The sequence below is a fragment of the Peromyscus californicus genome, unplaced genomic scaffold, assembly GCF_007827085.1.
Source record: "Peromyscus californicus insignis strain IS unplaced genomic scaffold, ASM782708v3 Scaffold_5__1_contigs__length_169319896, whole genome shotgun sequence".
Classification (NCBI taxonomy): Eukaryota; Metazoa; Chordata; class Mammalia; order Rodentia; family Cricetidae; genus Peromyscus; species Peromyscus californicus.
The window spans coordinates 25447055-25474230 of NW_026294573.1; the positions used below are offsets into that span (position 1 = coordinate 25447055).

Here is a 27176-nt window from a genome sequence, read left to right on the forward strand (position 1 = left end):
ACACATGCCACCCTACAGACTAACTGCTGACTATCACGTGTGGTAAGGTTCCAACAGGAAAACTGCGAGCTGCCTCTAGAGGGCCAACAGAGTTCACCTCAGTCTCCTTCCTCTCCAACAGACTCAGCCGGGCATTCTTCAGCCTGACTACACAGTATCAAGAAGCCTGGCTTGGCTTCCTGTTAGTGCAGTTAGATGGAATGGAACCCTTTTTCCCTCGGGTTAAAATTCCTCAGGTCTAGCAACTATCAAAGACAGACTACTCTTCCTGAACACTTGGCTCTGCAGGACTACCCAAGCCAAGGACAGTGAAATGAGGTGAATTACCACAGAAATCTTTATTAAAATGTGTCATCAATAATGTTAGCATACATACAATATACACACATACATATGTACATTCTTTGACACACCTCACAGATTGCCAACATCAGTTTAACCAATAAATTAAAACTAAAAACGAGGGGATAAGGGGAGGGATATTAGAGGCAAAAATTTCATTTTTTATCTGGTAAGAAATTGCAAATTTCTCAGAATTTCCCTGGGGGAACCCTGACCAGAGAATCTTTGAAACAAAATACATAAATCCCCACCCTCCCCCATAAAAGACTCCAAAAGATGCAGTTACAACAAGTGTGCTTCTCAGAGCCGGAGCCTTCACTCCACTTCATCCTCTTCTGGCTTCAAGACAGTCTGGTCCTCAGCTGGAGCAGCGAGCTTCCTGTGGGCACTTGGGCTCAGTGCACCTTGGGCTCTGGGGGTCAAGGGGCAGGCTGCAGCGTGGGAACGGGGGGAGCCGCACTCATCTGAAGTGATGTCTGGCACGTCATCTGACTGCGTGTCAGAGCTTTCTAGGTCACTGCGGATGCTTTCAGGCTGGGCTAGGCTGATGTCCCAAGCTTTGCTGGCCAGGCAGTCTTTCTGTTCAGAGTTTTGGTGTTTGCAAGAAGGATCCTCTTCACTGCCACCACCGCCGCTGCCGCCGCTGCCACCACCGCCAGCACCCCCACTGACAGCAGTACCCTCCTCCTCATTCTCTGCCATCTGAGTATGGACGTGGAGCGAGTCCTCTGTGCTGCTTCCACTCACCAACTGATAGTGACTTGGTTTGGCTTCAATGTCCACTTGGATTTCCATATTGTTGCACTCTCTGTGGGCACAAAATTCATTGTGCTGAGTCATGCATAGGTTATATTAGAGCTGCTCATAAAATATTTCTGGGTTCTGGCTTAAGCAGTTAGAAGAGATGGGTCAAAGTAGACTAGAACTCATTTTTCCCTTTTCTATACACACACACACACACACACACACACGCACACGCACACGCACACGCACACACGCACGCACACTCCTCAAAAATTCCCCTTAAAACATCTAAAAAGATCTTCCAGAATTCAACTAAGAACCTCACCCTATCTTAATCCAAATACGAATGTGAAAGCAACGTGGCAGTTTTCTATGACTGTGCCACAGTCAGAAGGAGTATGTGGACCTCAACCACACCAGGCCAGACACAACATTCCAAATGACCCAGATCCAGCAAAGGGCAACAGAAGCCTGAGACTAGACACCAGCCAATAGCAATCCAGCTCTTCAAGTTTCATTTGGATAATTACACTGTTACAACAGCCAGGAAAAAGAAGAGGGAAGAGGTGGAAGAGAAACAGGAGGACGGAAGGAGGAGTCTCGAAGAGTCAAGGGCTAGAGAATCGAGATGCTGAACACTGCAGACCACAAAGTGCTCACTGGGTTCACCAGCACACCACATCTCCACTAGACGCCACACGGGACCTTGGATGAGGAAGGGAGCTTCTCAAGACCTAGCACCCAGTGAAGAGGCTGTCCTGGGCTCTGACGCCCACATACCTGTCCTGTGGGTTGTAGGAACTGATTATGGAGCCGGCCATGGCACGGGTGCTCGCGTTGTCACTAATTGCACCGAGACTGGCTGTGTCTTTGGGGAAAACTTCCTTTTGGACATCGGCTTGGACTTCTAACCTGTGTAAAGAGGGGACGTTCACGTTAATAGAGACCTGGGTGGTCGGGCAGTCTGCTTCCTGGCACACATCTCTTTCATTATTCTCCTGAGAACTGTGATGAGCTGCTGGACCATCTCCATGCCCACAGAGCTCCTTTCTTACATATCAGCTGGAATCGTCCCCTCGTTTATCCCCACTACTATTTAAACTCAGGTCCTTAATGAAATAGTTAGCACTGGGCTCCTCTCCAGTAGCCCCTACCCTAAGTCCCAGTCAAGCAACCTTCCAGACAGTGTCAATGAAGGCCAAGATCTGACCATCCTAAACCCTCCAGCTCTTGGCTCCCCTCCTGCCAACAGGCACCTGTGGCCTTGCCGATCTGCAAGCTGCTCAGGTTCTCTTTCTTCCTGTTAAGTCCGACATCACAGCCTCTCCAAGTCTGCACTTAGACCTCCGTGGCTCTGTGGATGGAATTCCCCTCCTCTGCCTGAAAACTTATGCTAGGTCTTTAGCAACAAAGGACTACCATTTCCTCAGTCCTTTCCAGCAAGCGACACCTCCAGCTGAGTGCCCAACCTTCTTCTGTTCCAGCTTACACATCTCTTGCCACTCCTGTGATTGCCACAAGGAAGAGCTCACACCTCATTCACACTTTGCCCTTCCTACCCTGCACATAACAGGAAGAACTCAAACACTTACTAATCAAGTTACCTCCAGGCTGTAAGAATGAAGGGCATACAGGAGCCAACCTCTCCCTCCTCCTCCTTCAATAGCACTTTCCCAATGGGGTTTCAAAGCTGGGAACCCCTAACTGCTTCCTCTCTGGCTCAAGCCCATTTTGTTCTGCACTTCACTATTTCCTCACAATGGGTTTCCCAGTGGAGCCCATCTGACTCATGCACTTCCCATAAAGGAAAGGCTTTCACAGGGGCAGCAGCTGCCGGCTGCACTGCACTCTCAGCAGTCCCGCTCCAGCTCTGTCTGTGGCTCATTCAAGGGGAGTCAGCTCTAAGAGAGCACAGTAGTGAATACTCCAGCACGCGGGGGCAGGAGCCCCTAACAAGGGACACCAGTCACAAGATATGCTAGGTCAGCAGCCTCCAGCCCGCTGCTGCCTGTCTCTCTGCCCTACCACTCTGCCTTAGACGCCCTTCAAGAATGTACTGAGGCCTGGGAAAAGAGGGTAAGGTGGGGGCAGGGTGCACGCAGGTCTGTGCTCCAGCTTCACCTCGGCCACAGGTCACTCCCTGGGTACAGCCTTTCTCAAGCCTTCCAGGCCACCTACTTGGTGGCTGCCAGAGGCTGGTTCATGCCAGTGGCTACATGAGAATCATCTGGGGAGACTTTTCTAAACATAGACCACCCTTAGGTTCCACCCCAGGAGAGTCTAAGTTATTAATTCTGGAAATATGCTCCAAATCTATTTTTAAGAGGTTCCCAGGTGAACGAAGGACACCAAGGTGAAGGATGTAGTCCACTTGCCATCTGTCACTTGCATCGTTTTTGCAGCCAAATGGCCATCTGGTCTCGCTCTAGACTTCCAGGACAAGTGGCTCAGGATCTGGGAAGGCAGTCTTGCCCTCTCTGGGGGCTTCCCACAGCCTCCCTGTGTTCTCCACATACACTGCACTGAAACCAGCAGAGGCTGCTGCTGCCAGTCACTCTGGTCAGAGTACCACTCCTTTTCCCAGCTGGCGGCCCTCCAGGTACCTCCTTACCCCCTGCCCTGCTGTGCTCCCCAAGGCCACTCTCCCTACCGAACTCAACGGTTTCCGTCTAATGCCGGTTACACGTCTCTAAATACGTATTATGACATTACAGTAGGTCTCATCAGCAAAATGCAAGTAAATCAGTTATTTTTATTGACAAAGCTTCATGTATTCTTTTTTAAAAATAATTTATTTTATGTGCATTAGTGTGAAGGTGTCCAATCCCCTGGAACTGGAGCTTCAGACAGTTGTGAGCTGTCATGTGGGTGCTGGGAATTGAACCCGGATCCTCGTAGCCAGTGCTCTTAACTGCTGAGCCATCCCTCCAGCCCCACTTTAGGTGTTCTTAAATACAAATTTATAGAATTCATTTTCCTACTATACCAGTGGGAACAGGAAGGTCAGAAAGAGTACAGTACCAAGGAGTCAATGTGATACAGCATAAAACCAACAGGCTGTGAGTGCCCCCTGCTCTTGCTGTGTCCTAGAGCAGGCAGCCTAATGAAGCAGTCAAAGATCTCAAGCCAGCATTATTCTTTAATGGACGTCACTATGATGCAAAGAATTGTGAACTTTGCAGAAGAAAAGTATCACTGGTGATTAAATCAGAGTGGTATAGAGAAATGGCTCAGTGTGTCCCTTCTTATAAATAATTCCTATTGCTTGTTACAGACCACCTATTTACTTACCTGCTGTATTTTCCCTTGCCGCTGGAGAGAATACCACCACTCAGTGTACCCCCAGAAAGGGCAGCAAAGCTGGCTGTTTCACTATAAGGGCCTTGCATAACACTGAGTCCATCTGTAGGGCTCCCACTGGTGCTCAGCACACTAGTCAGGCCTTCAATGCTGCTTTCCCCTATGCTGGGGTTCTTGAGGGCCCGCCAGGCATCTGCCACTGTGGGGAGAACCAAACATCTCCATTTGAGAAACACAACATCAAAACAGTCTGGTAGGCATTTTCCTGCAATGACTCTTCAGAGTGGAGGATTTTCATGCAAAAAAGTACAATATTCACATAACAAACAAGTCTACACATCAGACTATTAACATTTGTATTTAATCCTTCCAATAACTAGGGATTAGCAGCCCTTATTTTAGATGAGGAAATAATAATAAAAAATTAGCCAGGCAGTGGTGGCGCATGCCTTTAATTCCAGCACTCAGGAGGCAGAGGCAGGTGGATCTCCGTGAGTTTGAGGCCAGCGTGGTCTATAGAGAGAGTTCTAGGACAGCCAGGGCTACACAGAGAAATCCTGTCTTGAAAAACCAATTTAAAAAAAAAAAAGAATTTAAAATTAAATGACTGTTCAAGACCACTTAAATTGTACCAAATTTTAACTGCAAGACACTACTTCCATTACATTGCAGCTACTTTTATCTAACTTAGTCCTGCCTCACTGTGTTGTTGTTGGTGCTGTTTTTTTTTTTTTTTCCTTTTAAATTTTTTTGAGACATGGTCTCATTCTATAGTTGAGACTGTCCTGGACTTACTACTTAGCCCGGGCTGACCTTGAATCTCAGTCTCCCAAGTGCTAGGACTACAGGTATGAAAAACACCATAGCTGACTTGTTTTTCTCTTTCTCCTGTGAGACAGGGTCTCCTGTGGCCCAAACTGGCCTTGAACTTCTGACCTCCTCTGCCTCAGCTTCTTCAGAGCTAAGATTATAAGCAAGTATTTCCAGGCCCTTTTAAGGTATGACTAGTTTATGTGAGCTTCTACTAGGAAGCTTCCAAGACCTCTGGCCATCTCTGTAGGTGAAGAAACTGTTCAGTAGGAGTCAGAAGACCAGTCCTCATCTCAGGTCTGCAGAAGCTCTTGCTAATAAACATAAGCTTAAAGAAGTTCCTACTGAAATCGGGTAAGAGTCCTGGCCCTCCCTCTTCACAGTGCTGCTGTAAAAAACAAGCAAGATAATAACTGTGCAGAGTCCTCGGAAAATGACAGTGCGCTGCAGATTCAAGGCTTTCTTATCAGCACTGGCACACTCAGTTACTTCAAGTCCTACTGCCTCATCCCTGCCACACACAGGCAACTACCAGAGGAATTAACCTAATAATTCTAGAACCAAGAAATGAAAGGCTAAAAATACTTTACCCCCAACAAAGCTCATTCTCTAAAGAAATCCAATGATAATCTCTCTGTAAAAACGTGCTAAATTCTACTGACTTTTATCTTTTGTTCCATAAATTCAAATGAAAACAAAATTCCTTCCTTTACCTGTGATTGGACCATCATCTTCATCAAACTCAATTTTCACCCCCTTTCCATTGGCTGTGCTAACCCCACAGCCACCTCCACGACAGAGAGAAATGGGTACAACCCCATAAACATACGCCAGCATAATAGGGACACCAATACCTGGGGAAAGAGATGGAAACATGTCAGCAGGTCAGTAGGCTGCAACTGTCCTGATTCCCCTCCCAGACCGGGCACAAGCAAACCTCTATAAAGGGAAAAGGGAAGGGGAGGAGGCATCTCAAGAGGCTGCCGGTAGAACAGAGAGCAGACGGAGTCACAAAGGTCTGCATGTCTTGGCTTCAATTCTCCCAGGAATAAGAGAATATACATGTAAAATCCAACATGGGAAATGTTATGTTGCTTTTATACCACCCACTTCATTACAGAAGTGCTAAACTGAGAACCAATCAAATTGGAGAGATGGCTAATGGTTAAAAGCACTGGTTCTTCCAGAGGACCCAGGTTTGATTCCCAGCATCCACATGGCAGTTCACAATTGTTTAACTCCAGTTCCAGGGGATCTGATGACATTATCTGTCCTCCAAGGGCACCAGACACATACACAGACAACACACACATATTTTATATATATACAAAATAAAATCAGACAGTTGGTGAATGAATGATAATGGGGTTAAGGATCCCTCAGACCGAATTCTCCAATCATACTGCTGTGTGTGGCAGAGTAGCTCAGTTGTTACATGCTACAAGGTAAGACTGCCTGAATTCGGGGCTGGAGAGATGGCTTAGCAGTTAAGAGCACTGGCTGTTCTTCCAAGAGGACCCAGGTTTAATTTCCAACACCAACATGGCAACTCATAACTGTCTGTAACTCCAGTTCCAGGGAATCTGACACCTTCACACAGACATATAGGCCCCTTCCCACCCTTTTTTTTTTTTTTTTTTCCTAGATAGGGTTTCTCTGTGTAACAGTTCTGGCTGTCTTAGAACTCACTTTATAGACCAGGATGGCCTTGAACTCATAGATATCCACCTGCTTCTGCCTCCCAAGTGCTGGGATTAAAGGCGTCTGCCACCATTGCCCGGCTACAGACATACATGCAATGTAGACAAAACACCAATGCACATAAAAATAAACAAATCTTAACACAACAACAACAACAACAAAACAAACAAACAAACAAGAAGACTGCCTGGATTCATGTCCCAGTGACTTAACCTTGGCTGCACTTGTATAGGCTGCACTTCCTATCTTTAATCATGCTGTCTTTGTGGCCCGTGTGAAGGCTAAATAGAGCCACACCGGGAAATACTCAGAACCACTGCTGACAATGATGAAACTCATGAAGTGCTAGCTACAAACGATTTTTTTCTTTTTCAATTTTGTTTTTGTTTTTCTGAGACAAGGTTTCATGTAGCTCAGTTTGGTCTTGAACATGCTGTGTAGCTGAGGGTGGCTTTGAACTCCTGATCTTCCTCTTTCACCTGCTGAGTGCTAGGACTGCAGGATTGCAGGGGTGCACCACCAGACCAGGTTAACATTTTTCTAAAATAAACTCTCATTCCCCCAAAATATTATGAGGCATTAAGAGAAAATGAAAGTGGTTTTGTTTTGTGAGTCCTGTAACAAACAAGTAGAAGAAAAGGATGAAAAGTAAAACATTGGTGTTTGATTTTGTTAATGACCCTTTTCTGCGTGTGCACTGAGTTCCAGGCCCTAGTCTAAGACACCCCTGATAACACAGTGCAGTGAAAATCACCACAGTAAGAGTGTCTGTAAGATTTCCTTCCCAGGCTGGGGAGATGGCTCAGTAGGTAAAGCATGTATCTACAGGCATGAAGACATAGTTCAATCTCACGCAAAAAGGCATGCTCCTGGCCTATGAGAGCCTGTCCTACCTCAAAAACTAGGGGATGGCTCCTGAGAATGGCACCTGAGGTTGGCCTTGGGTTTCCACAGCATTACTCCTGCATTCACACAAGTGCCCCTGCCCCGACACTGCACACATGAATACACAAAAAGCTGTCTCCACAGTAAAGCACCTGGCCAGCTAGCGGACTGCTACAGTAAGCTGACAGAGGAGCTGGAGGCCCACTACCTTACCAACACTAACAGCAGCGATCACTGGGGACGCAATGACTGACAAGGTCACTCCTCCTGTGATGGCCAAGTTCCTCTTGTGTTTGGAGGTTTTCCTTCCCTCATATCTGCTGTGAATCTAAGAATAAAAGAGAATCAGGTCAGCAGGTCAGGACATTAGGATTTTGCCAGAGAAAAAAAGGACAAATGTTCATTTGCAAGTTATATTAAAATGTGCCCTCCACCCACCCAAAGAGGGATCTTTCTCAAATTTCAACCTAACCCAGACCTGGAAAATATAAATGAATGCAGGAAAAGCTAATCCAAGAAAAGACAAAGCAGCTCAGGGGAATGAAGCTAAACATTCCACCTTAAGTCACTGAGACAAACCAGGCCCAGGATGTTAATAAGAACTTTCAGATCTCCTGGGGGTTTATAAAAATCCATTTAAGAAATTAAAGTTATTTTTATCTACAAACCAGCTGGTTTTCATGCAGTCCTGAAATATAAGCTCCTTCCCTTTTCCTTCAAACTATTGCCAACAAAGCCAACGCTGGAACAGGCACAGAAAGGCATGTCTTACCTTCCTCCCAACGTAAACAGGAATGCCAATGACCATGGCAGGAATCGCAATGCCAGCAATGAGCGAGATCCCCACTGGAGCACCGATCAATGTGCCCAACTGCCAAAGAATCTTCTTCTTCCGGCTCCATGGCTTCTTGCCCCAGAATGTACAGCCAGAGGGGCTACGGAGGAAACATGCTAAAGTTAATACCAACATCACAAACACAGCTACTGTCACCAGAGGGCTTGATAAGAACAACCACCTTTTCAGTAAGACTGATTTAAGTGACAGGAGGCCACAAGGAACAGATCTGTTAGATAAAGGGACAAAGGGTTCTGGGTTTTGTGGGGTTTGGTAAAGGTAGACCTCCAAAATGGAAACTCCTTTTCTATCGTCTCGGACACATCATCTACATTTCCTTACAGCACTGACACAATTTCCCAGACTGGCACTACTTGAGATCCCACACAGTCACGCACTTGCTATCTCACCCAACCATACCCAACAGATACAATTCAGGTTCTTGGGGAAAGAACTCATCATGTCCTTCCTATGAGTCTGTTACTCTGAGTATGGCTATTCTGACCCTTAGCCCTTCCATGTCTGATTCTTCTACCTCATTCCCTTGGTGCTACCTTCTCTACTTGTTAGGCTAACAATGTAAAAAGGAGAAATCCTGACTTATTCAATCCTGTGTCTTTACAACGACTGCTATATATACACGCCTTCTGATTTTCACTGAACTGGAAATGAGGTGCCTCATCTCACAGTGAATGCTGCTATACCACGACTGACATTTGTAAATGTTAGCTCCTTTAGGGTATAATGTAATATTCCCTCAATTCTTTAGAAGCTTACTACATGGAAGAACTGTAAAAAGACCACAGTTAATGAGATGAGACATGTCCATGAAGTACCAAGAAGTAGCAACACTTACAGTAAAAAGTGTTGCTGTAAAGCAGCACTTACAGCAAAAAGAGATAAAGGAACGGCAGTGAAGAACGCAGCAGAAATAGGGATGCTGGAGGATGACGTGGCATTGGAGTTGTTTTTCAAGGAGAAGGAAGAACTTTGCAAACCAAGCCTAGTGACACGTGTCTACAGAGGAAGCTGAAGCAGTGGATGTCAAATTCCAAACACAATCAGCTAGCCCATTTCAAAAAGCAAATAAAGGCTGCACCTTTGCGAAGTGCACACCTCTGTGAGTGTGAGTCCTGGTCTACATAGGGAGTTCTGGGCCAGAGCTACACAGTGAGGCCCTGTCTCAAAAGAAAAGGGCGGGGGGATAGGAGTGGCAAGACAGCTCAGTGTATCCAAGTTTGTATCCAAGCCTGGTGACTTAAGCTCAACCCTTGGAATTCACATGATGGACGAAAAGAACTGCCCCCCCCCAAGTTGTCCATGGACCTCTACATGTATGGTATGGTGCACACAAGTGCATATGCACACAAAAGAAATGACTTTAATAAAGAAGCAAACCCAAACCAACCCATCAAGAACTGAACAGGCTGAGGTAAAGGGTGACACAAGGAGGGTGGAGTGGTCAGAAAGCAGCTGTGGCCAGTAAGGTAACGTGAGCAGACCTAGAGGCAAGAGACACGGGGACAGCAAGCTCCCATTATCTGAACAGCGTGACTAGAAAGGTAGACTAACACCAGACTGTGGAAAACTTAAAAGCCATGTAGCAGGCAAGAAAGCAAGGCAGTGAAGAGTTACCCAAGGCTGTTAGAAAACACCAGAGGCATGCTTTGAAGGAACTTTCTTTCTTTCTTTTTTTAAAGGTTGATTTATTTATTATGTATACAGTGTTCTGTCCGCACGTACGCCTGCAGGCCAGAAGAGGACACCAGATCTCATTACAGATGGCTGTGAGCCACCATGTGGGTGCTGGGAATTGAACTCAGGTCCTCTGGAAGAGCAGTCGGTGCTCTTAACCTCTGAGCCATCGCTCCAGCCCCCTAAAGGAACTTTTTACAGTTTCCTTTTTCTGTAAATGAGATCAACTATGGCTTTCTGGTATCCTTTTCCCTAAATGAGCAAATGAACAGGACGACAAAAGCAATGGACACATGTCACCTTACCTGAGGTAATGCAAGTCGGAGATCTCTTTCATGCAAAGCCAGCAGAATTCACAGCCACACACTGCACAGGTCATGTGATTACAGCTTCCATCATTCATCTTGATAATGTAAGCACTACATCGTGGGCATGGCTTGATGTCATCTACTAGGTAGGGAAAGAAAGATGGGGAGAAAAACACCCCCAGTTAAATCTAGTCTGACTTTATCATTCCTAACAGTGTATGGAAAAAATGAGGACAAGGCAGTCAGGAGATTTTACCTGAAGATTCCAAATTGTACAACACTTTACTGGGAGACTGGCTATATCCAGAACTCTTGTGTTTTTTTTGTTTTGGGGATAGACTCTCATCTATCTCAGGCTGGCTTGAAATTGCTGAGGATGATCTTGAGTTTATGATCCCTCTGCCTTTACCTTCTGAATGTTAGGATTACAGGCATGTACCACCATGACTGACTTCTAGGTGCTAAAGATCCATCTCAGGGCTTAGTGCATGCATTAAGTGAGCATTCTACCAACTGAGCTGCACCCCCAGACTCAGGAATTTTCATAAAATAAGTCTGGTTTCATGTTAAGCTGCCTATTCCAATAATTGGCATCTTACACAGCACTTGAGTCACAGTTCAGCAAGAAGACACTTCTAGACAGACTGATGGTTCCAAGGCAAATGGAATTTCCACCAGTCAGTGGCTGACAGATTAAAATCAGGCCATTATAGCAAGAAAATTCTATAGCTTGGTCAGCTTTAAGTTTTGACAACTTTTTATTTGTTTTAATTTTATGTGCACTGGTGTTTTGCCATGGGTGTCAGGTCCCCTAGACCTGGAGTCACAGACAGGTGTGAGCTGCCATGTGGGTGCTGGGAGTTGAACCTGGGTCCTCTGGAAGAGCAGTCAGTGCTCTTAACCTCTGAACCATCTCTCCAGCCCCTTGACAACGATTCTTTATGAAGCTAACTTTTGCTGTTAACAGTTTACAATCCCTTCCCATGACATTTTCAAATTTAAAAATCAAAAACCAACTGAGTATCTATATAGTATTCACCCGGTAATTTTCACAGGCATTTACAAACCATCCTATCAAAACGACAATTTCAGAGACTCTGTTGTGCCAGGAAAAAGCAAATGGCATAATTTGTCTCCTACTAACTTGCCCAAATGACACCAGTTAAGACAAAGTACATCTAAAGGATGCTGACATTTTTTTTTTTTTTTTTTTTTTTTTGGTTTTTCGAGACAGGGTTTCTCTGTGTAGCTTTGCGCCTTTCCTGGATCTCACTCTGTAGACCAGGCTGGCCTTGAACTCACAGAGATCCGCCTGCCTCTGCCTCCTGAGTGCTGGGATTAAAGTTGTGCGCCACCACCACCCGGCTCGGATGCTGACATTTTAAAGACTGCTTTTAATAATCAAAGTGGAAGTGACTATGACGTCTCCTCTTTCAGGCTAATCAGTAACCTGAAATAGTGTTTATTTTCTTTTGTTAAATTTGTGCTCTACTTCAAAAAAAGCTGTGATGCACTTCAAGCTAGACGACAAGCAGGACAGGTTTTTTTTGGTTTGTTTTTTGTTTTTTGTTTTTCTGAGACAGGGTTTCTCTGTGTAGCTTTGGAGCCTTTCCTGGATCTCGCTCTGTAGACCAGGCTGGCCTCGAACTCACAGAGATCCACCTGCCTCTGCCTCCCGAGTGCTGGGATTAAAGGCGTGCGCCACCACTGCCCGGCCAGGTCAGGCTTCTCTGTCCCTCATAAAAAAAAAAAAAAAAAAAAAAAAAAAAAAAAGAAAAAAACCAAAGTGCTCTCCAAGCTGAGACAAATATTAAGAAAGCAACTTGAAAATTCCTTTTGTTGTATTCCAGTTTTACACAGCTAGGATTACCTATCATGGTAATCATGAACAAGAAGCAATAGCAGATCGTCATTAAACATGTAACCAAGCCAGGAAATGTGTCTGTAGTCTCAGCGATTCAGATGAGCCAAATATTTCCTGATCTCTGATCTCAAGAATACATGACTATATAGTACGACAATCTCTTTTCGTTTTAGACTCACAGTGTAGATACTAAATATGGAGACAATGAAATAATGCCAACTTATACCTGGTCCAGATTCTTGCCCATAGCTGAGACCTGAAGTGTGCTTGGTCCGAACTCGTAAAGTCTGAGCCCTCTGCTGACGGGCCATATCGCAGGTCTGGTTTGGATGCCATATCTGCTTGCAGTGGTAGCAGAACTCAGTCTGGCAGCCTTCCCTCTCACAGGTCAGCTTTGGGCAGCTGGCACAGCCATAGGCAATAACGGCATAACTGGGGAAGGAAGCAAGAAGAGGTGAGTCAGCTAAGACTGACCCGACAAGGACAGGCGTTATCATCAGAGCCTCGGCTGTTGGTACCACCACCTATGATGCAAAGACCACACAGACAGACAGACACCCTAAGTAGGCTAACTGTACTACTCTCCTTGTGAAAAAATATGTTACTTCCTGAAAACAGAAGGGCATATACTCAGCCTGAATTCCTAGCATTTATTCAGTCAGTTTAAGCTACTTCAGGAGCAGTTTACCACAGCCAGTTTCATAAAAAATAGGGTATACAACAATTTCTTTTTAATGGTTTGTTATATTTGGAGAAACCTGAATTTGTTTACATGAGAAGACAGAACAGTTGTAAAATAAAGAGCCACAGCAGAAACCAAAGCACGTATGTGCTTTCATTTTAAGATCCACAGTGGAGTTGGCGGGATCACAGCTTCAAACAATAGCTCTCCATTGTCTCACAGTCATCTCCAGCTCTTGAAGGCTCATTTTTGGTTTTCGTTCTTTTTTTTTTTGGTTTTTCGAGACAGGGTTTCTCTGTGTAGCTTTGCGCCTTTCCTGGAACTCACTTGGTAGCCCAGGCTGGCCTCGAACTCACAGAGATCCGCCTGGCTCTGCCTCCCGAGTGCTGGGATTAAAGGCGTGCGCCACCACCGCCCGGCGGTTTTCATTCTTTTTTATTTTATGTGTATGAGGGTTTGACTGCATGTTATACATGTGCACCAAGTATGTGTCTGGAGCCTGAGGAGGCGAGAGGGGGCACTGGATCTCCTGAAACTGAAATTACAGACGGCTGTATGCCACCAATGAGGGTGCTGGGAACTGAACCTAGATCCTCTGCAAGACAAGTGCTCTTAACTACTAAGTCATCCTTACAGCCCTATGATTTATTTTTATTAAATTACATGTATGCTGTGGAGGGGGGGTGGGGTATGTGCTCTGCAGTGCCCAGAGACCAGAAGAGACACTGGATTCTCTGCAGCTGGAATCCCAGGCAGTTGTGAACTACCCAACAAAGATGCAGGAACTGAACGTGGGTCCTGTGCAAGAGCAGAGCACGTTCTTAACTGCGGAGCCATCCCTTCAGCTCCTCACTTTCAGTATTCTTTTTTCTCTTTTTCCAGTTTAATTCTGTACTTTCTAATGTCTTCTCTCTCTCTCTCTCTCTTGTTTTCTCCTCCCTCTTCCTCTTATCTTTTTAAAGACTTATTTTTATGTGTATGGGTGGTTTATATACATATGTACCACATGCATGCCTGATTTCTGAGGCCAGCAGAGTGCATCAGATGCCCTGGGACTCGAGTTATGGGCAGTTACGGGCTGCCATGTGGGTGCTGGAAATTGAACCTGGGTCCTCTGGAAGAGGAGCCTATGCTCCTAACCAACCACTGAGCCAGCTCTCCAACTCCCTAATGTCTTCTTTCTTATCAGCTTCCAAAACCTTAATACTACTAACCTCTTAGCACCACAGCATAGTCACGTCTTCCTTTTTCTCTGCTGACATACAGTTAAAGATATACTCTTTAGAATTTGCCACTGTTAGCAGCAACCATTCTTACAATCCCTGTTTATTTGTTAAGAATTAGTTCCCCATAAATAATCCAATATATTTAAAACTACTGGTCTTTCTAATTAATTTTTAATAATGTCAAGGAAATGCTTAGCCCTTACAAGTGGACATTTGCTTAAAATAAAATTAAAGGACTGCATGTAGCTCAGCAGAACATTTGCCTAGTATATGCAAGGCCCTGAGTTTGATCCCAGACACTGTAAAATTAATTAAATTTAAAAAGTAATTTACAGAAACAAACACAGGTTTTTGTTGTTGTTTTTGGTATTTTGAGACAGGGTTTCTTTCTGTAGTCCTGCACTGGAACTTGCTCTGTAGACTGCTTGAGGCTGGTCTCGAACTCAGAGATTTGCCTGCTTCTACCTCCTGAGTGTTGGGATTAAAGGTACATGTCACCACCATCCCGCTGAAACAAACACAATTTTAAAAAAAGGATTTTTTTTTTGGGGGGGGGTTTTCGAGACAGGGTTTCTCTGTGTAGCTTTGCACCTTTCCTGGAACTCACTTGGTAGCCCAGGCTGGCCTCGAACTCACAGAGATCCGCCTGCCTCTGCCTCCCAAGTGCTGGGATTAAAGGCGTGCACCACCAAAGCCCGGCAGGATTTGTTTTATTTCTAATTATGTGTACATGTGTAGGCATGTGTACACAAAGCCAGGTGCCGGTGGAAGTCAGAGGTGTTAGATCCCCGAGAGTTGGGAGTTGCAGGCAGGAATGATCTACTGATAGGGGTGCTGGGAATTGCACTCAGGTGCTCTAGAAGAACAGTCTCAGATTTTAACCATCTGAGATCTATACGCTCTCACCAGCCCTCAAACAATGACTGCATGTTTACAGCCATCTGTACTTTGTCCTGTAGTTTACACTTTTCTCCAATAGCCAAAGACCTCAAACAACTTATATTAATGCTAGTAAGCTTTTCCTGATTTATTTTATAGTTATGCAAGATGTTCATTATAGCAATTTAACTTCTCATGTTGATTTGAGAATTATGCTGCAGATATAAATGACAATGTACCTATCTCCTGTGACATAATAAAACTAATATTCTCAGAAAGAACAGTGAGACTAGGTCAATGTGTGAACACAATGATTCATATCCTGTAAGAGTTCTGAGCAAATTTACCCCAGCTAGCAGGACAAACAGATACTAAACAATATGTCTTAGGAAAAAAGTGACTTGCTTGCTAATTTGTGTTAAATGGAAAGGTACATAGTGAATTCCAGGATAGCCAGGGCTACACAGAGAAAGCCAAGGCTACACAGAGAAACCCTGTCTCAAAGAAAAAGAAAATCAGCTGCAGTTTCCAACTTCACATTACCGTTTTTCAGTGTTCTGGCAGAGTTGCCATCTTTTCATCAGGCAGTAAGCAGACAGTCCTCAAGGAATGAGTTTTCAAGGAATGACAATAAAGCACTGCATAGAGAGGCCACAGACTGGCACAGCCAACAATGGGAAGCCAATTTCAGGAGTGAATTTGGCCCCAAGAAAGTAAAATAACCCCCAATACGATGACTCTGTGGCAGTCTATCACTATGACATAGAGTTACTCGGGGCATGAGACTTGGAATTCTTGCTTTAGGTCACCTCCTCTGTGCTGACTCATACTGCACGACATGGACGGACTCGCAGGTCTCCAATCCTTAGCTTCCAGTCCTCTAGTGGAGGCAGAGGCACCGGCTGACTCCACGTACAGCTCGACATTCTAAAACTGCATTTATAACCTTGCACTGGGGCTGGAGGGAGAGTTCGGCCGTTAAGGGCTAGACTCACAACCAAAAATATAACCTTGCACTGAAAGCTATGCCATACCACACTGGACTTCTGGCCTTTGCCTGCTCTTTTCTTTCTGCCCAGCCATGTCTTTTCCTCTCTTCTTTCTGGTAAATAGCCATTTAATAGCTAGCTCAAGCCAGGCATGGTGGCACACGCCTTTTAACCCCAGCACTCAGGAGGCAGAGGCAGGTGGATCTTTGAGTTTGAGGCCAGCCTGATCTACAGAGTGAGTTTCAGGACAGCCAGGGCTATGCAGATAAACTCCATCTAAAAAAAAAAAAAAAAAAAAAAAAACCCAGCTCAAATGTCATTTTCTCTCTAAAATCTACTTTCCCTCTCTAGGCAGATGGTGGCCCATCTGTACAGTGAGGTTTTCACAGTCCATTATGTCGTCTACCTCTGCCACCACACAGCATACCTGTGGTGGGCACATGATAGTGACCTTCTTTTGCTTTGGCTCTTTAGCTTTCTCCAGGGCATTCTAGCTCTTCTTTTAGCCACTAGCAACTACCTTTTCATCTTAGCCATGCATGCTTTCTAAATAAGGGAAACTCTCCCTAGTTGGAATAAAACTTCATTCATGACACTCAATTTGCCCTAACCATGGTGTTCCTTTTCTTGTATGACCTATACTGGAGGGAGCTTCTCTTCTACTCTGCTGTTTAGTTTAACCAAGCATTCAAGTTTGCTAATTAGACGCTTAAAGTGGGGTATAAGAAATTACATGCTGCCTCAAGCATAGAATGTGCTCCTCCAAGTTCACACAACTTTTATGTTAAATCTTCAAAAATATCACAGTGTAGCAGGTTATCTTAATTTCAGCCCTGGAAAAAAATTATCCCATTAATATAAATTATATTATGCCTCAACAGATTACAATGGTTAAAGAAATATGTTGCTATATAATATTTGTGTCTATACTTCCAGTCCTCAAGTCTTACAAATTAACAAGATTATTCATTTACAAATGGACCCTGATGTTCTTTAAAGGAGATAGACATGGGGTTAGAGAGATGGCTCAGTGGTTAAGAGTACTTGTTGCTTTTGCAGAGGACCCTGGTTTGGTTCCCAACACTCACATGGTGGCTCACAACCAAATGTAACTCCAGTTCTAGGGGATCTGGTGCCCTCTTCTGACCTCCACAGGCACCAAACATGCACTTGGTGAAAATACATTCTTGCAGGTAAGACACCTATACACATAAAATAAATAAATAAAAACAAAAGGGGATAGAAAAGCCACACCCCTGCTATTTCCTTTTTCTTGTCCTATTTCATACCCATTCCTAAGCCAGACAAGTCATACAGGAGGTAATCTATCCTGGGGCTACTTTTTTTTTTCTTAAATTCTTTTAACAAAAAAGGAAAAAGAAACTGAACATGAATAGCAGATGCCTGTAAACCTAGCACTCAGAACAATGAGATAAGAGGATCATGAATTTAAGATCAGTGTGAGACACAAACACATATGGTCATATCTAGAAGGGCAAGGGAGAAGAGGGCTGGAAGAAAGGGAGTGTGGCTCAGGGGTGGGGCACTTGTTTATAGCACATGTGAGGCCAGGGCTGTTACACTGAGAAATCCTGTCTTGAAAAGAAAAAAGAAAACCAAACAAAGAAAGTAATAGTAATGATAATAAAGATAAAAAAGTAAAAACAAACAAAACCCCAAACAACTTGGTTGGGGATTTAGCTCAGTGGTAAGTAGAGGGCTTCCCCAGCAAGTGCAAGGACCTGGGTTCAGTCCTCAGCTCCCAGGGACAGGAGGAGGGACGGGGTGGGGGGGTGGGGGGGGTGATGGGGGGGTGCGTGCAACAAAGCAAGACAAACCAAACCCAAACAACAGTTACAGCAAGGAACCCTCACCCCTCAGCCTTCACCGTGTACAGCTTACCTGTGTCTATTAACTGGGGTCTAGTCTACTTTTCAGACTCATGATCCCAATGTAGTTAGATGCAAGTGAACCAGACTCCAATCTCAGCATGCTGTCCTGTGTTTTTGCACCTCTACATATTGCTACTGCACTCAGGTTTTAAATGCTTTTATCTGCTAGGTATGCATTTCTACTCATATTCTCAAAAGTTGTGATCAAATACCACCTCCTCTTCAAGGTCTTTCTTGATAATTTTATGAAAACTTAATGTTATACACTTAAGATACTTGGGGTTTCCTTGATATTTATTCTGTCACAGCTATAATTCCTCTGTCAGTTGTCCAGTTCAAGTTTCCTGTGAAGAGGGCCATGTCTAAGTCCTTTCTGTAATATTCAACACTCACCCAGGGGTCAACCCCTGTCTGTTTTTCCCACTCTCCCCTCTGCTCCTGAAAGAACTACGCTGCTCATCTTTTTACCCTCTCATCAAAACTCATCTACCCACTCCATTCTTCTGAAACCTAATGGAAGGCTTCAGGAATGGAGTTGGATATTCTGCTCCACAGGAGCAGGTTCTTCATCTACTCTGAGCAGAAGACTCACTGAGATCCTAACAGAAGGCAAGCCAGAACAGTAACGGTTAAAGGAGTTTAGAAAACGGCAAATAGTTAAGCCTTAAAGATACCATGGCTGGTTGGGGACCTATAATCCTTGGTACTCTGAGTTTGGAAAGTTATATCACATACCACACAACATATCAGCATTGGCAAGATTTATAGTAAATATTAACATACTTAATGATGTGGTGGCATACAATGTAATGCCAACATTCAGTATCAGGAATTCAAGGTCAGCCTGAGCTCTAGTAAGTTGGAGGCCTGTCTGGTCTGCATAAGACTCTATCTTAAAACAAAAGTATAAGAAGCTAAAAAACAAAAACAAAAACCCAACCAAAATAGAACAAAAAAAACTCCACTTGTTTTAGTTTATTTAAACTAGTATTTCTTGATCATATTTGCTCTCAAAACATTTTTAAGTAACGTCTACAGCACACCTTGAAAAACATTGATACAGATGAAAAACAGATCCAAAAGATGGTGGAAATGAGCAGGGCATAGTGTTATACACATGTAATCCCGGCACTTGGGAGGCTCAAGCAGGAGGGTCTTGTGTCTGAGGTCATCATGGGCTACATTACATAAGGAGACTACTTCAAGGCAAAAACAAAAAACAAGATGGCTGGGAAGCTGGAAGCTATAAAGAAGCTTGAAATAAGGGCAGATTAAATAGGTGAATTAAATAGTTTTATTTTCCACAAGGTCTTAGCATGTAGTTTTAGGATAGCCTGGAACTTGCTATAATATGCTAACTGAACCAGATTCCAATCTCAGGATGCCATCGTGTGTTTTATACCTCCACATACTGCTCAGAGTACTCAGGTTTTAAATGCTTTATCTACTTTTGTCTGCCAGGTATGCATTTCTTTAAGGCTGGCCTTAAACTTGAAGTAATCCTCCTGTCTCTGCTTTTGGAGTGCTAGAATTACAGACATGTGTCACCATGTCAGGCAAATAGTGATTTTTACATGCAGAACATATCATATAGGTCAGGGAATCAGTGAACATTTTTAAGCACCTTAGAATGAGTACTTTGGCAAATAGGGAAAGAAGTATTACTGAGCTGGAAGATGAGTACACATGGAGGCTGAGGAAGACTCGGGCAAAAGCTGTAGAACAGAGAGTAAGGGGTCAGATTAAGAGAAATGGTTGAGGGCTATGGGGATATAGCTCAGTGGTAGAAATGCTTATCTAGCATGTACTGAGACTATGAGTTCAGTACCCAGCATTAAAAAAAAAAAAGGTGGGGAAGATTGAGGAAGGCTTCAGAAAGGAGAAGGCCTGGTTGGGCATGATGGTGTATACTTGCAGTCTCAGAGTTCAGGAGGTAGAGGTAGGGGGACTACTGCAAGTTTGAGGCCAGCAGGGGATATATGGCAAGACCCCGATTCAAACAAAAGAAAAATCCTTTACTGACTGTGAAATATCTCTCATCCAGGGAGCTTGTTCCTCTCTCACAAATGTACTATATATAAATTAATGCACCATACATAAGTGAACAGAGGCTTCTGTTTATAAGATGGGCCAGTCGTGTGGGAAGGCCAATAGTTGATACTATCTGCCGGGATCAGTGAGAAGTAGGACTGTGCAGGAAAGGGAGGCAGCAGTGAGAGGCTGGAGCCTGGACCTGCAACAGAATTTAGGTCAAGGTAGCCATAGCACGTCTATTCTGAGGATCTTCCCCTGGATGACAGGAAATTCTCTTGCCTACTCTACTCACCTCTCAATCTCTCAGAGATTCTGAAAATTAAAGATGGACAATAGAACACCTGAGAGGAAAACAATAGTTACATCATTTGCAGTTTCTGAAAGGACACACTTAGGCAGAGACTCCAAAGCATAATAGACCAACTGCACCACTTACTAGCTAGGAAGCATTAACTCTACAGTTAAACTTCTTTGAAATGGTTTCTCCTTTACAAAGTACACTTACCACCATCTATCTGTGTGTGACTAAAGTGAAATTACTGTTTCATTGATATAATACTTTGAAGACCCACTGCAAAGAACTACAAAAATGCAAGTTACTTGCATTTTAGGCTAATTTTTTTATCTCACTTGAAAGTATACTTTTAAGATTATACTTGTTACTACGGTATTTGGTATATCAAATAATAATGTGTATGTTTTCTGATTGAAATTGGTTCTCTCACTGATAAAGCCATATGACAAAAGAAGTATCAGAACTCTGTTCTGTCCTACAAATATATGTATATTTAAAAGAACAGATCTCTTAATTTATGGTGTTCTCATTAACTTAGTCATGGTAAAATGATCATAACTTTATAAGGTCACTTATATGACCCCTTAGCCTGAAGAGTGTACACATACATACATGGGAAGACTTGGCCAATTTGGCTTTCAAGGGTGCTATGTGGACAGTAAACATGGTCAGGTGTAGGAAGAGATATGAGGCTTAGGGTCTCTTTTCTAATGCCTACACAAGATTTTTGCCAGACCCAGAACAATAGGATAGTTTAATTTAAAAAGAAAAAAAAGAAAGAGAGAAAGAAAGGAAGGAAGGAAGGAAGGAAGGAAGGAAGAAAGAAAGGAAGGAAGGAAGGAAGGAAGGAAGGAAGGAAGGAAGGAAGGAAGAAAGAAAGAAAGAAAGAAAGAAAGAAAGGAAGGAAGGAAGAAAGGAAGAAAGAAACACAGAAAGGAAGGAAAATCTATACATGGTAGTGCACACATGTAATCCAGCATTGGGGAGGCCGAGGCAGGAGGATCAAGAGTTTGAGATAGTCTTGGCTAAGTAGCAAGACTATCTGAAAAACAAAATCAGGACTAGGAATATAGCTCAGCAGGTGGAGAACTTGCTTGGCAGGCACAAAGCACTAGATTTTATTCCCAGCACTGTATAAAATCAGTGTAGTGGACAAGATTGCAGCCCCCTGCGCCCAGCAGGTAGAGGCAGGTGAATTAGAGTTCAAGGTCATCAACAAAGCAAAGAAAGAGGCTGAATCTAGGCATGAAGGGCCACACCTCTAACCCCAGCACTTGGGAGAAAGACACAGGTGGATCTCTGGAGTTCGAGGTCAGCCTGGTCTACAGAGTAAGTTCTAGGACAGTTAAGACTACATAGAGAAACCCAGTTTAAAAAAAAAAAAAAAAAAGTCAGAAGTGGAATTCAGTCCTGGGGAGTCAGAGAGAGGTGGCACTCTGAGTGAGGCTTACTGGCCAGCCTAAATTGACCTCTGGTCTTTACACACACCACAAAAGCTATTTTTCTTCTGGCATTAAAAAGAGGTAGCAGGGCCGGGCGGTGGTGGAGCACGACTTTAATCCCAGCACTCGGGAGACAGAGCCAGGCGGATCTCTGTGAGTTCGAGGCCAGCCTGGACTACCAAGTGAGTTCCAGGAAAAGGCACAAAACTACACAGAGAAACCCTGTCTTGAAAAAACAAAACAAAACAAAACAAAACAAAAAAGAGGTAGCAGAACAATTATCCATAGGGAACTTAGACAATTATTTGGAAATAACTGAATTATAAAGGGACTCTGTATATCTAACCACCTTCAATTGAATATTTCAAAGTCACTTTATAAACATTAATTAATTAAGCTTCTTAAGTCTTAAAGGATTAGGCCTCTGTTAGATAAGAAAAATAAAGCGGGTAAGACTACTAACAACAGGAATCAGAAGAGAAACTAGAGTCTAGCATCCTGGCTCTCTTACTGCTGTTCCTAGAATATGCCCAAACAGTGGCAGTCCCCAAAATTCAGATTGTGATGACAAGCCAATACTTGTGTTGAAGAAATATTCGGCTTTGGAAGTAAGATTACTATTCCAACACTGGTTTGTTTCACTGCCTACCAGTTTGCTGTAAGGGCCCTGAACAAATTATTTAATTTCTCTAAATACCACTTTTCCCATTTGTAAAACTGTATGTATCAAATCAATCTCACATTGTTGTGAAGATTAAAATATGCATACCTAGTACAGACACCCAGATGCCGGCTTGCTTTCTTCCCCTAAACTTTATTTTCTTTAAACACACAGACACACTCACAAAAAGTGTGCAGATGATTGTTATATTCTGACTAATTAAAACAGAATTTGACAGAATCTCAAAAAAAGAAAAGAAACCAAAACACACACACACACACACACACACACACACACACACACACACACGCCTCTGGATGAACCTACCCCAAAATTTGCTAATTAGCAAAATGGTCTAATTTTTTAATAACTTTAAAACCATAGAGGTTTATTTAGATCTGTCACCAAGCTTTTGTATTTCATAACTTCTGTTCATTTTTATTGATGTGAGTAAAGACAGATTGACTTTAAAAAAACAAACAAACTGGGACGCTCTCCCAGAAAGACAAGGGAAGTCACATTTCATTGTTAAAATTCAAATAAACTCTCAGCTCTAAAAAAAGGGAGTTAATACACTATTCTACAATTAATCAGGCAGTGCTTTCCTAAATTAATATCCCTTTGATTCAGAAAACAGACCAACAGTGTCAGCAAAACCTAAATATTCTATAAATTAACTCCCCCAAAGCCAGTAAGGCCACCAAACACAAGCACACACTTTCAACAGCCTGAAAGCCCTTCCTGGTACTCACAGAACAGAAAGTGAAAGCAATCTGGGTAACTTTGACCACATTTCCAAGTAACTCTTGAGTAATTTAGAAACTCCATCTCAGTGAGGTTAAATACACCCACTTAACAAGTCTGGCACTCTCTGACACCCTAAACAGCTCCTTTTGAAGGGAGACAAATGGCAGCATCATGGAAATCTCAGCTCAGCCTTGATACACAGGCTACAATTAAAAGCTTTTAAATCCTTTGAAGCAAGGGTTCACAGAGCTTTTTACTAGCATTATGTTCACACCAGGCGCTGCCAGAAGAATCTCTGCCCCCAAAACATGACACACAAGAATATAATTAATCTGTCCAAGGTCACAGAGCAGGTAATGGCAGTCTGGCTCCCCATCACACAGAAGAACCCCTTCTTGGCTGTATTTGGCCATTCACAGATGGGAATGATAGTGACAACCAGGTTTTTTAAGAAAGGGGGTGGAGAACCTTCACTGAAGGCTTCACATAGGGAAATCGGGTATTCCTGTTCTGTAGACAGAGTATGTTAACTCGCTGACCTTTGAAATTAAGCATACACAGGACATTAAAAAAGACTGTCATACAGATCTCAAGATTGAGAAGGTAGGCATGCATTTTCTCCCACCAAATCAACCGTCTCAGTGCCCCGTTGATTTTCCTGGACAAAGAGTCTGTCTACCACTCATCCTGCCCTAGGTAGCACGTTAAGAATCACAAGGTGCTGTGCCTGCCAGTAGCTTGGCACAGCACGCAGTGCCCAGGGTGCGCCTAGAGCTCTGTTAGTGAGCTGTCTTCTCTCATCATCTACATCGCAACTTTCAACAGCGGTTGTCAGGAAGAACACGCCTTCTCCTGCAATGCTGCTAAGTGCGCCCCTAGCCAGATGGACAGACACACCCCTCGGAAGCGCTGCCCCTTCAGTAGGGCATTTCCATTCTCTCTCCTTTAACAAATATTCTTCCACTGTCATTACGAGATCCCCCCCACCTCCACCCACCCCCCTAAAAACGGCCCCAAACCCCAAAAAGCCCCTGCTCACCCTGATCTCCTGACTTAATGGACAGTTCCCTTCTCTTACCGCTCAGCCACCACCTCAAACTCCTAAGTAGGCGTAGGGTGCTGAGCTCCACCAGTCCGGTGACGGGGCTGGTCCGAGGGTCGATGACTCATGACCATCCCTCCTCTCCCTCATGCTGGGTATCCTCCTTTCCTCCCTCAAGGGGGGGGGGGTGACACCCGCCGCACCCCGGACGGTCCCCCCGCGGCCACGCCCCCGCGCTCACCCGCAGTCAGGGGCGGGACACCAGCGGCAGTCAGGGTCCGAGGCCAGGTACCGGCGCAGCATGAACTCTTCGTACTTGTGCATGAGCGGCGGGTCGGCCAGCAGCAGACGGATGTCGTGTGGGTTGAGCCGCTCGCTGCACTCGGGGCAGCTGATGGGCACGCGGCTCTCGCTGATCTCCAGGCGCAGGTAGTGGCGGAGGCAGTCCCGGCACGAGCGATGCGGGCAGCTGAGGAGGCGCGGGGCCCGCTCGGGCGGCAGGCGCACCAGGCACAGCGGGCACTCCACCTCCTCCGAGCCGCCGCCCTCCGCCGCCTCGTCCTCCTCCGGCCCCGCAGCCGCGGCCTCCGCCTCAGCCTCGACAGCGGGCTCGGCGGGCAGCGCTTCCATCGGCGGGGCCTGGGCCTCAGCCGGGGCCGGGGCGGGAGGCGGCGGAGCGGCCGGGGGCGGCGGCTCGGCCTGCGGCTTGGTCCGGGCGCGGCGACCGCGGGCCGAGGCAGAGAAGACGCTATGGAAGGTGAGGCGCCGGCGCCGGCCGCCGCTGCGGCACTTAGGGTCGGGGGCGGCCGCATGGAGCGAGGTGGAGCGCGGCGACTCGGAGTCCTTCTCGGAGCCCATGGCCGGCAGAGGCTGAGGGGCCAGCGGCGCCCAGCGCCGCCGCAGCTCCCGCCTCAGCGGCCCCCCAGCCGGCGCCCCGGCCGCCGCGCCGCCGCCGCCGCCGCCGCTGCCTCGGCAGCCCTCCCGGAGACAGAAGCCGACCAGCCGCTACGAAGTGGTTATAAAGCCTCCGCCCCGCGCGCCGCGGCCCACTGCGCAGGCGCCGGACTCGGACACCTCACAACCCGCGCGGCCCCGCGAGAGGAGTTGGGCGGGGCCGGGGGGCGGGGCCTGCGGGCTGCGGGGAAGCCCCGCCTCCCGCAGTCAGGTGGTCCGGCGCAGCCGTATTGCACAGGCTCCGCCCTCCGTTCCAGGTTCCCCGACTCGTTGGGCTGGGTCCTCCTTCCAGTAAGGGAGCCTGCAGTTCATCTGTAAAAAGGAGACTGAGCGTGGACCCGGGACTGATTCCCACAGGCTCACCGTCCAACACGTCTATTGAGGCTAGCCATTAAGTGGTAGGGAATGTAGTCATTCACTGAACATGTAGAAAGTGAGAGGCACCACCACTAGGTAAGACAGACAGGGTCCCCTAACAGCAAGGGAAACACAGAATAAAGTCCAAAATTCTTAATCTAGCATTTGCTGTTTTCTGTCAACTAATGAACAGTACTCCTAAACTCTGTCTCCCATTCTATCTTCCAGGTACTCTGGTTATACACTGTTGGTAGAAAGAGGCCCCTCAGTTTCTTGTCCGGAAATGCCTTCTTTCAGTCCCCCTTCCCCAAACCCTTAGGCTCGGTAATGAGAGACAGGAAAACACTTTCAACACCAACAAAAACATGTCAGGATTAGATTTTGGTGGCAAATTAGAGAAACAAAAGGGGGAGGAAGAGTTATGACAGAAAATTTTCTTTCCATAAGAAATACATCCAAGGAGTGATAGACAGTTCAAGCTTCAGTCTTGACCGCTCATCCTGGTCCGTATTCCAAACAGTGGGAAGGGAAATGTCTTATTTCTTTTCAGAAGACTGGTTTGGATATTTTTGCTTAAATCTCACTGGTCAAAACAATCATCTTGGCACCTCTGTTTCTTTCCTTTTGAAAAGATAAAAATAGTTACTAACAAGGAATGGGAGAACGAGGGCTCCGTGGTAATGCACTCGCCTCGCATGCCTCAGAGAGAGGAGAATGGTGTGTCATGAAAGAACAACTACTTGAACAAAATAAGCAGTGTTTTTCTTGGACCATGTTTAAAACCCGGCCCCCAGATCTTCAAACTTCTGAGATTAAAAACAACACAGCCACAAAGCCCACTGGAAGGATATCCGGTCATGAAAACTGAGAATCAGGGTCTAGTGACCCAAGAGGAAAACCAAGCAAGTCTGATGTCATAGATGCCAAGTTAAATTGTGTCCAGGAGGGAGTGACCAACTGTCAATTGTGACAAATGCTGCTGAGAAATCAAGAGAGATAAGAACAGAGAAATGACCACTGGCTTTGGCAATACCGAGGAGTCCAATATGAGGTATTAAGGGGATTAAGGTATGATATTAAGATGCTAGACAGCTAAAACAATTAGTGTCTGTATGATGATCAGAACAGGCTAGGCTCTGCTGTGGTAACAAATACTCCACCTAGCTCAGTGGCTTACCACAGGTGTATCTTCCCCACCTGAGTAAAACCTGCTGTGGTGGTTAATCTTCGGCATCAATTTGGTTAGATTTAGAAACACATCTCTGGTTGTATGTATACCAGTGTTTTCTGAATAGCTGAAATGAGGAGGGAGAATCCCCCATCCCATGGGCAGGGGACCTGGACCTGAATAGACAGGAGAAAAGAGCTGAACACCGGCATTTTCTCTCCCTCTACTTCCTGACTGCAGACACAATGTGATCAGGACCTCCAGCCGCCATGACACCTCCACTATGATAGTCTATACACCCCAACTGTGTGCCAAAATAAGCCC

General features: G+C 45.2%; 1 protein-coding gene across 2 annotated transcripts; it reads right to left on the reverse strand.

Moving 5' to 3' along the window:
* Positions 1-319: 319 nt before the first annotated feature.
* Positions 320-25320, reverse strand: Rnf19b (ring finger protein 19B). 2 transcript variants are annotated; one of them, XM_052717367.1, is made up of 9 exons: positions 24615-25320; positions 12711-12916; positions 10618-10759; positions 8555-8717; positions 7996-8110; positions 5910-6050; positions 4378-4585; positions 1867-1998; positions 320-1150 (listed from the first exon to the last, which is right to left on the reverse strand). In XM_052717367.1, the coding sequence occupies exons 1-9, from the start codon at positions 25229-25231 to the stop codon at positions 658-660; spliced, it is 2217 nt and encodes a 738-aa protein (XP_052573327.1). In that variant the 5' UTR covers positions 25232-25320; the 3' UTR covers positions 320-657. The 2 variants fall into 2 exon arrangements, with proteins under 2 accessions (XP_052573327.1, XP_052573326.1); XM_052717366.1 differs by having other exon boundaries at positions 10618-10762.
* Between the last annotated feature and the right edge of the window lie 1856 nt (positions 25321-27176).